This window comes from Pituophis catenifer, unplaced genomic scaffold (genome assembly GCF_029215685.1).
Source record: "Pituophis catenifer annectens isolate HBS135680 unplaced genomic scaffold, rPitCat1.0.hap2 SCAF_6, whole genome shotgun sequence".
Classification (NCBI taxonomy): domain Eukaryota; kingdom Metazoa; phylum Chordata; class Lepidosauria; order Squamata; family Colubridae; genus Pituophis; species Pituophis catenifer.
This window is the reverse complement of record NW_027256886.1, coordinates 45,430,436-45,442,879: the sequence shown is the minus strand read 5'-3', so window position 1 is coordinate 45,442,879 and position 12,444 is coordinate 45,430,436. Positions and strand designations below refer to the sequence as shown.

At 38.0% G+C, this 12,444-nt stretch overlaps 2 protein-coding genes across 2 annotated transcripts; both read left to right on the top strand.

Moving 5' to 3' along the window:
• The first annotated feature begins 910 nt into the window (after positions 1–910).
• On the top strand, positions 911–3,359 carry CALHM3 (calcium homeostasis modulator 3). Its single transcript, XM_070946046.1, has 3 exons — positions 911–1,197; positions 1,933–2,194; positions 2,943–3,359. Exons 1-3 carry the CDS (start codon positions 911–913, stop codon positions 3,357–3,359), a joined length of 966 nt encoding a protein of 321 aa, XP_070802147.1.
• A 5,172-nt stretch (positions 3,360–8,531) lies between these two features.
• Positions 8,532–12,024, top strand: CALHM1 (calcium homeostasis modulator 1). The gene is made up of 2 exons (XM_070946198.1): positions 8,532–9,080; positions 11,560–12,024. The coding sequence occupies exons 1-2, from the start codon at positions 8,532–8,534 to the stop codon at positions 12,022–12,024; spliced, it is 1,014 nt and encodes a 337-aa protein (XP_070802299.1).
• The last annotated feature ends 420 nt before the right edge of the window (positions 12,025–12,444 follow it).

Genomic DNA, 12,444 nt, shown 5'->3' with positions numbered 1-12,444 from the left:
CTAGTATAGACTGGTTATGGTAGATGTTAGGAAAAACAGTCCAGCAACATTGAAGGGGCACAGAATTCCCATTTCTGTATTTAAACTTGTATTTTGTTTTTCCTGTATTCTGTTTTATACAGTTGAAAAGCACTTTCTTACACTGTCCAATGTGCCCCAATCCCCCAATCCATGGCATTGCCTTATGGGTTTGTTTCTGCAATGAAACAAGAAAAATTGTCTACTCAATTTTAAAAAGTGAAATTGTGAGAGCAGGAGGCAAATGGAGATGAGAGCTGTTGTCAGGGATGCAGCCATAGTGTTAATGCTGCAGAATCCTCCAGCATCTTCTCTGAGAAGAACAGGGAGGAGTCTTGTAAACAAACTCCCTCATTTGATTATCTTGCTTCCTCATTATGCACAGGGACCATTGGGAAAAAGGAAATAAGGAAGAGCTCTGATCATTTAAACACTCTTTACAGTGCACCAGCTACAGATCCTTCAACTGATAGGAAATCCTGCATTGTACTGCAGGTGCAGCTTGTTGGTATACAGAAGAATTCTGTAATTTTCTCCCTTTTCTTTAAAAGGAGATAGTGGAGAGAAGTCTTTTTTAAGGATCCAACAACACACAGATAAACAACTTTGCTAATGAGGACTGATTAAGAAAGCTTCTAAATACAACGGCAAGAAGGGCACAACAAAATGTTATATTAATGAAAATGATATTTCAGGACAACCAAAAAGGCCATCTGTGAAAATCTGACTATTTTACTGTGTTCTTCCTGACCATTGTCCTACTAATTTAAGAACTTATAGAGCTTTCCTAACCAATGCTAAAGAGGACTGTCAGGAAAACAGAACTTGCCAGTGCTGAAATCCTTTGATACTATTTCAGCCCTTCCTTCTTCAAGGAAATATCCTGAACAGCATGGATCGATTCCAGATGGTCTTTCAGTACTTCCAGTCTAATTCAGAATCAGTGACAAATGGGATCTGTTGCCTATTAGCATTGGCAAGTGTGAAAATTTACACCATCTTTGATTTCAATTGCCCTTGCCTTGTTAAATACAACATGGCATATGGCTTGGGAATAATGTTTATCCCACCAGTAGCACTTTTTCTCTGTGGGCTCATTGTCAACAGGCAATTTGTTATGATGCTTGAGGAATGGAGGAGACCAACTGGAGATAGAAGGAAGAATCCATCCATTATCAGGTGGGAGATTCCAATTATTTTTATTGCAAGAATCCAAATACTTAAATAATGTGTTTATCTTAAAAATGCAAAGTACTTAGATAATTCAATTTCCAGCATCTTCTTTCTCTGCCATAGTTTTTCTGGCACTTTAATTCCTGGAATATTATATTATATATTCCAGGAAATAAAATTCCTTATATGTTTTTAAAATTAAACATATTTGGCTGGGATGTTTTAGATCAGGGCTGCAAGATTTTAAGAATTTTACTTTGCCTTATTTTTTTGTATAACTAAACTCCTCCTTTGGCATTTGTTTATACAGCAAGACATTTATATACTTAATCTGTAAAATAATATTTGGGTAAACCATTATTTTATCATTCTTCTGGAAATTCTTTCTTTCTTCTCTAAAATATGTTATGCCAAATAAATAGAATATTCTATAACTTATCATTTCTATTTGTTTTTTCTTCTGTTTGGTCTCTGTATACCTTCTTGTTTATTTCTGTTACATGTTTCCACTTTCTACAAAGATAATGTGGTCTTTATAGAAGCATTGCACAGAAATATACATAGCAAAGTAGATTAATGCAGGCAAAACTAATGGCATAATCAACATATTCAATGTTAACTTGCATATCATTCCTTTCTTGATGATAACCCTCTATGAGTCTATCACTTTTCTTGTAAAGAAATGTTCTCTTCAGTTTATGGTATAACAGATAAATCTGTTCCTATCTGTCCAACACACAGGTACATGTGTTCTTCTGTTATGCAACGGGCTATGATAGCACCCACCATTTGGATCCTAGTTAGCCTCCTTGATGGGAAATGTTTTGTCTGTGCCTTCAGCAATTCCATTGATCCTGAGAAATTTCCAGGTTTTGCTGCCAACATCACCACCTATGATGCCTTACAACACTTCCTTGCCAAAATCCCATGTAAACATGATGAGTTGATGAGGAATAACACTTCCCGCAAGGCAGTGTCCAGGTATCTCAAATGCTGTTCACAAGTAAGTAATGGGCATCTATTGGCATTTGGTCCTATGAGAAATACTCTTCCAATCCAGCACCCAGTAAATGCATTGGGTCACAAATCCTGTCATTCCTAGCCTTCCTGCCAAATGGGGATTAAAAAAAACCTGTATAAAATACCTTGGAATAAATTACTTACTCCAGTTTATAAATAAAAACTATATCTAAAATTAAGTTTTCAAAAGAGTCAAATTCAATTGTCTCTATTAACTGCACCAGATTTTCTAAACATACTGGAGTTACGACTCCCAGATTTCCCACTGGAAACCTGGATATTCTAATAGTTGTAATATATTCTAATTCTAATAGTTGTGTTGTACCTTATGATTCTTGATGAGCGTATCTTTTCTTTTATGTGCATGAGACCATATGCACCAAGACAAATTCCTTGTGTGTCCAATCACACTTGGCCAATAAAAAATTCTATTCTATTCTAACTCCATTGTAATTTCATCAGGTTCAGAAGGATGTTCTATACAATTGTACCACCTCGCTTCTACTCTGCACCTCCCTTTTTTCTTTTTTTGCCAGGATTTCTTCCTGACAAAAATGTGATTTCTCCTCAAGATTGATACAAACGAAGTTATATTATTACGGTATGGATTCATTGACCCTGGGAACTGGTGTGAAACTTGAAGTTGCATAGGGATGTAGAGCCAGCCTAGGGTTGGGTTTCACCTTGTTGTAAATCCAAGGGCTCTTGATCTGTTTGTCATTTTCTTCCAGGCTTTTGGTTGGAGTCTTTTTTTAATCCTCATCGTGATGGCCTTGCTTGCTCGTTCTCTCAAGCCCTGCTTCAATCATGCCGCCTTTTTGCAAACCCGCTACTGGAGCAATTACATTGACCTTGAAGAAAAAATATTTGAAGAGACCTGTTGCGAAAAAACACGTGACTTTGCACACAAGTGTATCCTCCATTTCTTTGAGAGCATGCAGACAGAAATCAAACTCAGGAGGTTTAATGCCTACACAGAAGAAAAGGGAGCAAAAGCAAAGGAAAATAGTCATTTGAGTGGCATCACTAGCCAGGAGCAAATAAGCAAATTTCTTTTGTCCTGGTACAATAGGAAACCTCCACTGGATTTAAGCCAAGCATATAGGCAAAGAGATTATACCTTTGCATTGGACAGGCAGCACATTTAACAGGTGCCATCCTCAGCCAATCAAACAGATGTTTAAAAGAAAGTTGAAACGGGCTTATCACACTTAGAAAATTCCTATGTCACATGGCTCCCCACAGCAACAGGGGTCTACTGCCTTGATCTGCAAGACTAAGCAGCTGAGCTTTCCCAAAAAGCAACTGGAATTATATAAAGAATTGAATTTATTTTATTAAGTTTACCACTTTTGTTTCTACATTGTCCATAGATCATCAGACAGAACATAACATGGTTCAGAGTATATTGTTTCCCAGAACAAGACTGGCTTACACATAACTCAGAGGCACAATTTTTAAAATCATGGTATACTGCAGTCCCAACTACCTGGGTTTATCCACGGTCCTAAGCAATAATCCAATAATGGACAAAAGCAAACAGCTTAGTGCAATGCAGAAACCCAACCGTGGTGAATTATAATCTGGTTCATCAACCAGAATTCAAAGACTCTTGAAGCAAGCAAGTGTGGTAGAGTTGTACTGATGTGTTAGAATTGCTTGTAAAGGCACCAGACAGAATCTGTTTGTTTGTTTGTTTGTTTCAATTGATAGTCTTATCCAACAGAGAAATAAATACAGAAAGCAAATTTTGTTATTAGAAAAACAATTGTAATTGTTAGTAAATAATGAAAGCATGCAGTAAAAAAGAAACAAATCTTTTGAGATAAGATGTGGTACAGTGATTAGTATGCAGTATTGCAGGCTAATTCTGCTGACTGTCAGGGGTTCGATCCTCACCAGGCTCAAGGTTGATTCAGCCTTCCATCCTTCTGAGGTTGGTAAAATGAGGAGCCAGATTGTTGGGGGCAATAGGCTGACTGTAGAGAGTGCTGTAAAGCACCGTGAAGCGGTAAATAAGTCTAAGCGCTATTGCTATATAGGACTGTCTCTATATGAATTTTGTTTATCTTTTACTTTAAAGAATCATTTCTCATTTAAACTAGAGTGAAAGGTAAGAGAACCATGCATATCTTTACCTAAAGTAGGCAACCTGGAACCTTACAATAACTGATAGAGAGAACTAAATTGTAAGGTTGCTTTATGCTGTTAATAGAAAATTGTTTTGTAATAACATGCTTATTTTTTAGTAATCTTTAACTTGCATTTTTGATAATTTGATTATTATTAAAGTGCTGTATTTTTGCTGAACTAATCTGTGTATCTACTTCCTCTGGTTATCTATGCCATCATTGTTTTTCTGAGTCTGTTTTAGTTAATAAGCCATTTGGCCTAGCAGGCTGCTCATAGTAGCAAAGCTGCGTTTATTTCCATGTTACCTGGCACCAAATAAATAAATATACATTAGCACTTTCTGTTGTAAAGATGCATATATTGTGTTACTCAAGTCTGTCCTGAGCTATTTTGCTTCACTAAACGGTACTTTTTGAACAAGAGCTTTTATTGCTTTACATTTTTAAGGTCTGAGCCAAGTATAATAATAATAACTTTATAATAATAACTTTATTGTAATTGTATGTGTATACACAGTATACCCATACAACAAAATTCACTTAACACCCAAAGACCAGGTCCAACACACATAACAATCCCCAAACACACTCCCACCCACCACAATTCCCCATCCCTAAACCACCCAAACATCCACACAACAGACCAAGTAATGCTGCCCAACAGCTCACTGATGGTGGCCCTTTAGTTCATTGTTGAGTGCAATTATAGCTCTGGGATAAAAACTATTCAGAAAATGTGTGGTCCGAGTTTTAATTGTTCTATATCTTCTGCCAGAAGGCAACAGTCCAAAAAGATTGTAAGCAGGATGGGAAGAGACTCTGAGAATGTTATGCATCTTCCTCAAACAGCGAGATTCGAAGAGGTCGTCCAGGGCTGGTAGCTGGAGCCCGATGATATTCTGGGCAGTTTTAATGATTCTCTGTAGAGCTTTTTTGTCCGCTACAGAGCTGCTCCCATACCATGTAAGAATGCCGTATGTCAGGACACTCTCAATGGTGCTGCGATAGTAGGACAGAAGTAGATGCTGAGATAGATTTATCTTCCTGAGCATTCTCAGGAAGTACAGCTTCTTCTGTGTCTTCTTCACAAGCATGTTAACATTCATAGTCCATGAGAGGTCCTTCGAGATATAAATGCCCAGAAATTTAAAACTACCAACCCTCTCCACCTCCTCAGCATACTCTTCAATTGCTTTGAAACTCATCAAATTTGGTACTCAACACTTTTTGACACTCAGGATTAGGCAAACTCAATCGGCCCATTCAAAATTTTAATTCTGAAGGTCTCTAATAGCTTAGAAATAGTTAATGAGAAGTTTTCCCAAAGTGATTTGAAAGTGAGGTTTGCAAAGTTAGTATTCTTTAAAAGTCCCCACCATGGTTGAGCAGTTAAGACACTGGGCTTATTGGCTGAAACCCAACAGCCTCAGTTACGAACTGAGACAAACATCCTGTGATAGAGTGACCTCTTGTCCTTGCACTAGCTCCTGCCAATCTAGCAGTTCTAAAGCATGCAAATGCAAGTAGATAGATAGGTACCATTTCAATGGGAAAGTAACTGGCCTCATGATCATGGAAATGTCTTTAGACAGCACTGGTTTAATGGCACTTGAAATGGAGGTGCAAGATGATTCTCATTCAATCACAGGTTGATGCATTGTACTTTGAATAATTGTCACTTGCAGGTGAAGGTTTTCCATATAATTTTGCAGCCATCTACTAGTTGTCAGGATTTTTGGAACCTAGATATGTAGCTCTATTATTCTTGACATTAATTAGCAAGGACAGATGATAGAAACTTCTATCTTCATTAGCTCTTGGAAACTATCCAGGTTATGGTTTACTATGACATTCAATAAACCACAACTAAACCAATAAGGGTTTTGCATAATGTGCAAATTTAGCTAAAATAGGGATGCCTGTATTTATTTTTTTACTATTGTCGGAACAGATTTTGCATTATTCATCTTGTTGCCAACTAGGGTACATATTCTCCCATCATTTAGTACACAAATATTCAGAATTAAAAGAAGTTAAACAAGCTATAAATATTTTTAAAACTTGCTTTAAAGAGCCTGAATCAAACATACATTTTCTCTTGGGACCAAGTTCATCATATCTTCTTAGTAGGTCAGCAATGAATGAAAGCATTTTTAACTACAGCTATCCCAATCTATTCAGCTCAATAGCTTACTATACATCTTGGGATTGTTCTAATTTAATTACATTCACATAGTGAATACAGAATTATGAACCTGAACTTCCATATTTACTAAGAGCTTTAATCAAATTGGCTATGTCCTAAAATAAGCTGAGGATAAACAAGCCCCAGAGATCAATTGTATTTGCATACTGATTTCCCTGAAAGGGTATTTTTACATTCTTACAGACATTGCAGAATATTTTTTTAATGGAAATATACTGAGTCTGGTTTCTGATAGTGACACTGTTATTGCTGGACTTAACAAATCATTGTTCCTCTGAAAATATTATTAATGCTTCAGTAGTAGCATTCCAAGAGGCTGAAATGTGGAAAATTAACTCAATCTTTCACTCTAAACTGAAACCAGATACTGAACCCTGGGCAAACAAACAGGAGCTGGAAGGTTTCCCTTTCTATCAAATGAACTTTTAAAGGGAAGGGGACCTTGTTTTGTCTTTGTTCTTCCATAATAACAGGGTATCTAGTTTCCTAGCCTGGTTCCTATCAGGTAAGAAAAGCATCTTAACCTGGAGAAGGATTGGAATTTCAAAAGAAAATCATGGAGCTAAACGTAAATTAGGTTCCTTATATTTGTTAATATATTATGTATTGAGCTATTTATTTGAATTGTTAGTCCTGTTGAAGTTCTATTTATATGTGATGCCATCATGTGTGAGAAATCGTCTCTACCCTAAGCCCCCTCCACCTCCCACATTAAGGGAAGTGACTGGTGACTATTTGGAAGAAAGGGAAAGGAAAGGAAGGAATTGACTAATCCCTTTTCTCAATATGCCATGTACAGAGTAGCAGAAGACCTTACAAGATCCCTTCTAGCCCTATGATTCTATGCTATGGACGCCATCATTTAGGAGCAGTAAGTGATTATAGAGGAAGCAGAAGTACCCAACTTTATGCTGATACAGTTTTCTACCAGCTCAAGGACTGGCATATTATGCTTCACTTCAGCAGTGGAGAAAGGCCCAAAGAGAAACCAGTAAATTATCCCAGTGGCCATAGGAAGGCTGAATGGCACATAGCTCTGTGACTCCCCAACTAAGCCCAATACAAACCCTAGTTCTGGCTAAGGGTAATGCTGGCCCTGGGGAGTTCTTTTAAGGCAGTAGAGGGTTGCCAGCCACATCAGAGCTAAATGCATGTTGTTTGGCTTTGATTGAGGTGCTTGGGGTTTTTGTTGTTGTTGTTTTGTTGTTGTTGTTTTGGTCTCCACTCAGTGAGTAAATACTGGAATAGATTTATTGACAGCTATTTTCAGAAAAAAAATAAAGATGTACGTTTTCTCCTTTTTTCATGAACCATAAATAGCAGCCCATCCTGTTCCTCTACCAAGCAGAGGTTGATTTCTCAATTTCAAAACAATACCAAAAGAAGAGAGAAAGCCACTGAATAATATTTCTGTTGCCTAGGAATCCATTTATGCAGAACGGATCCCATCCCGCCCATCATTTTGCATAGGCTCTCTTCTTTCTTTCTGCAGGTGGAGCATCCTGTTTTTTTAGGGGCTGTGGGATGAGCCCATCTTGCAAACATCTTCACCAAAATCAGAGAGATGCCTTTCCTGTTACAAATGAAAAGTGTTTGAAACAGAATCAAAACATCTGCTTTCTCCAGAAAGAAGCACCATCAGGGATCCGGACTACTAAAAAGACAGGGAGGGAGAGAGACATAGAAGAAACCTTCCTTGTATTAAGCCAAGACTTATCTAAAATGAGCCATAACTGATGGTTCAGAGCTGGTAATACACAACAGTCCAAGTCCTGGGAAGAACAGAGGTGAAAGGTAAAGTAACTTTTTGTAGACTGCAATAGAGAACTGGAGAGGCATGTTTTCTGAATAATAAAAAAATTGCTGGAGAAGCAAAAAGTTGGATGTTACACTGATTACTGTGATTTTCTTTGTAACTTCTGGAAAATTGAGGGACCCCTTTGATATTTCTACAAGACAGTGCTCATAAAGCAACAAAGAAGATGGATAAATTCCGAATGATATTCCAGTTCCTCCAGTCCAACCAGGAGTCATTTATGAATGGCATATGTGGCATTATGGCTCTCCTGAGTGCACAGATCTATGTGGCTTTTGATTTCAAGTGCCCATGTCTACCTGGTTACAATCTGGCTTATGGGATGGGTATCCTGTTTATGCCTCCCTTAGTCTTGTTCCTGTTTGGTTTTGTGATGAATAATAATGTTTCCATGTTGGCTGAAGAATGGAAAAGGCCCATAGGGAAACGACAAAAAGACCCAGCTGTCTTGCGTTACATGTTCTGCTCCATGGCTCAGCGAGCTATAATTGCTCCTGTAATTTGGATCTCAGTCACACTGTTGCATGGGGAATGTTTTATCTGTGCATTCAGTACTTCCGTTCCCATACACAAACTTGGAAACAGCAGTTATAGACATCTTCCTGAGAAGGAGATCAGGAAGATTTTAGCCCAGATTCCCTGCGATGATATTTACAGTGGCCAAGAACTGATTGCCAGAGAGGTGGCAACCAGGTATCTACGCTGCATTTCACAGGTAAGCAAACAATAATGAATATAGGAAACTGATTCAGGTTAGCTCGTGTAGACTAGCTTTTCCCAATATCTGTGCCTTCGATTTCTATAAGCCCCAGCCATATTATGAGGGTTGAAATGCTAGAGGAACAGGTTTAGAGAAGGGTGCTATAGAAAATTTTGTTGTGTTTGATTCTAAAGGTTTAGAAGAAAGTTGGACTTAGTTATCTACAGCCTCTGAAATCACTTCTAAGGCATGCTTCTACATAAGGAGGCAGCACTGACTTTAAATTGACATATCTCCCATGAGCACCATGATGAGCACCATGATGAAATGATCAATGTCAACCTACTCTTCTGGAGCTGCAGAGGAAGGATTTTCCATAGGTAGAAACTCTTGGGATTGTCCTTCCTCATCAGAGGGCAAGCTTATAGTCATCCCATTTGTACAATAAAAAGTAATTACTGGTTCCTCACTCTGTGACCATTGCAATTTTTTTCCTCTCAACCTGGGATAAGAAATTGTGCTGAAGCATGAACGAGGAGGAGTTGAGGCATTGGCTGGCTGCCCTTTTTAGCACTCCTCTATTGACCAACCACAGACAGTGCCTTGGCCAGCTTAAGCAACAGAAGATGAGGAGTGTAGATAAGCCCTGCATAGCAGGGTAAAAACATCATTTATGGTTGTGGAGGAAGCCATTTGGCAAGATCTAAATTACAGATTTTCAATTATTTCAGCATTTTCCCAGGTTATATACATTCAAGGATCAACTGGCAAACCACACTTAAACCTTGTGTGAGATAAGTGAAACACCCTACCTTCATCTTTTTTGAGATCTAGCTTTATAGCAATCATGTTTCATTATTCTTTTCTCATGATATTGTTCCCAATTACTCTTATTCTAGTGCATATTTTCTCCATAGTGACCTACTTATATTTGTGAAAATAAAATGAAGATATATTTGCACCAAATGAGGATTAGAAGACATGGATTGTGTGTTCCAACTATGTGTATATGCTATAAAGCACAACCTAATTCCCAATTTAATGATTTTATGTATGTTTCAAAGCAAATAAAGGAATGGATGTTGCGTCCTATTTTACCCTTCCCCGTTCCATATTTCATTTGCCATGCAAAAGAAGTTTAACATAATCCATGATTCCAGTTTATAGCCAGAGCAAGCAATTCTGTTGTTTTTTGTCAACACTCATTTCCTGCACCTTTTATGAGATGCAAATTCCTTCCAGGTAGTCAACCCATAAGGACACTATCAACTTTTAAAATCTGCCACTAAAGGCCTTAATCTTTCTTACGTTGCCTACTAATCAAATCAATTATTGCTTTTCCCAAACAATGAATACTGCCTGCTCATGTGACTTGAATGTATTTTTACATTCAAGGCAGCAGATCTTTATAGAATTAGAAAAGAAATACTCCATTCTGTTATCACCAAGGGGACACACAGAACATTTGCTGCCCTCCTCTTCCCTCACCCCAACCCATTTCACCCTACACGCATTCCACTTCACCCTACCCTAAAGAAAGTCTTGTCTTAATAGGAATCTCTGCAATTGTACAGTCAACTACATGGAGATGCTGTTTTGTACATGAAATCACCATGAAATATGAACCTGGCTCCTAGTGTAACCCTAACCTAAGATATCTAGCATTCAAAGCAATCAAGTTTGTCACTACAAAGCCACATATTGGTTTGGTTTGCATATTATTCCACCTGCCACAGGAATGGGGTAGTTCTGGCTATACAGTTCTGCCTATCAACTCTCCTATCCACCTCCTCCTATAGTCGATTCTGTTTTAACTGAAGGTGAATAAATTGGAAAAAGAATCAGATCAGAGTCACAAAGGGAATCAAGTCACAAGTAGCACGCAGGGTTTGTCTCCTCTTCCTTTGTTTTCTTTTAGGCTAAATTTCAGATTTTTCTGGGCAATTAGGTTTGTGGTCTCATCATTCGACTGCACCACTATTTCACTTTGCACTAAACTGGTAAATGCTTTTATTTAAGTACTGAAAGTACTGACTGTTGAATCTCTATCGTGCAATTCTAATAAACCACTAATATATAGCACTGTTCACGTGCTATATCAAGTTCTTTGAGAGATGACATGAGAATAGGGGCAAATAGGCTGAGCTTGGACTAGAGGGAGGCTGTGTTCCTGCATCAGCCTAAAATGGCTAATTAACATTGTTTTGATCTCACCCAATACTGATCCCTTGACTTTACCTTCAACTTAATGGGACTTTAGACTACTTGACTCATAGGCTGATGATAAGATGAAGACAATGTCATAGAGACTCAGAAGAAAAATGATGTTGCCAGGATATTTTCGTGAAGTAGTTAGGTGTAAAACAGGAAAGATCCTAAATAGAAACTAAACAAAATACATAGCTTTAGAATTATGGGTAAAATCAGCAAATACCCCTAGCTTACCCACTTTAATAGTTTAGTATATTATTATGACTCTTCTTTCCCTTTGCAGGCAACAGGCTGGATCTTTGTGCTGCTAGTAACTCTGCTGGCTTTCCTTGCCCGAGCCATACGTCCCTGCTTTACTCAATCTGCCTTTTTGAAGAGCAAATATTGGTCCCACTACATTGACATTGAGCGGAAACTCTTTGAAGAGACATGCACAAAACATGCTAAGAGTTTTGCCAAGGTTTGCGTCCAGCAATTCTTTGAGAACATGAACAAAGACCCCTTCATGGGCCATACACATATGCAGATTCCTGAGAAGGCACCATCAGACTCAGAGGAAGAAAAGGAACAACTGCTGGGCATCGTAGATCAAGGAACCATGAACGAGCTTCTGAAGAACTGGCATAACTGTAAGCCCCCTTTGTGTCTCAATCAAGAGCTGATACAAAATGGGACCAGTTGGACAAGAGAGATCCCACAGCCTTGTCCACCAAGGAAAGAGTATGCAGCCTATTACAGCAAAGTTTAAGGATACACAGGCTGAGAACAAAGAACACAAAATCATTACAGGGAACAGCTTCTGGATGCATCCTCTTTGTAGACTAGATTTTGCCATTTTTCCAGATGTATAGCTAGAAGTCACATCCTCCCACCACTCAACGGTTTATAGTTTATTTTATTGGAAATGTTTTTACATTAATAAACAAGCTGTAGACTATTTTCTCGCATTTTTAGCAGCAGCAGGTCTTATTACATATGGTCCCAAAAATGATTATTTATTTATTTATTTACTGAAAGGCTGTATGCTGAATTTCCAGTGAGCACCAGAAAATCATATACAGTTAATTGATATATTTTTACATTTTACCTGAAAAGGGCCACACAGAGTAAATAATACTACCATTTAATACTGTCAAACATTTCTTAAAGCAAATATATATATAACTTC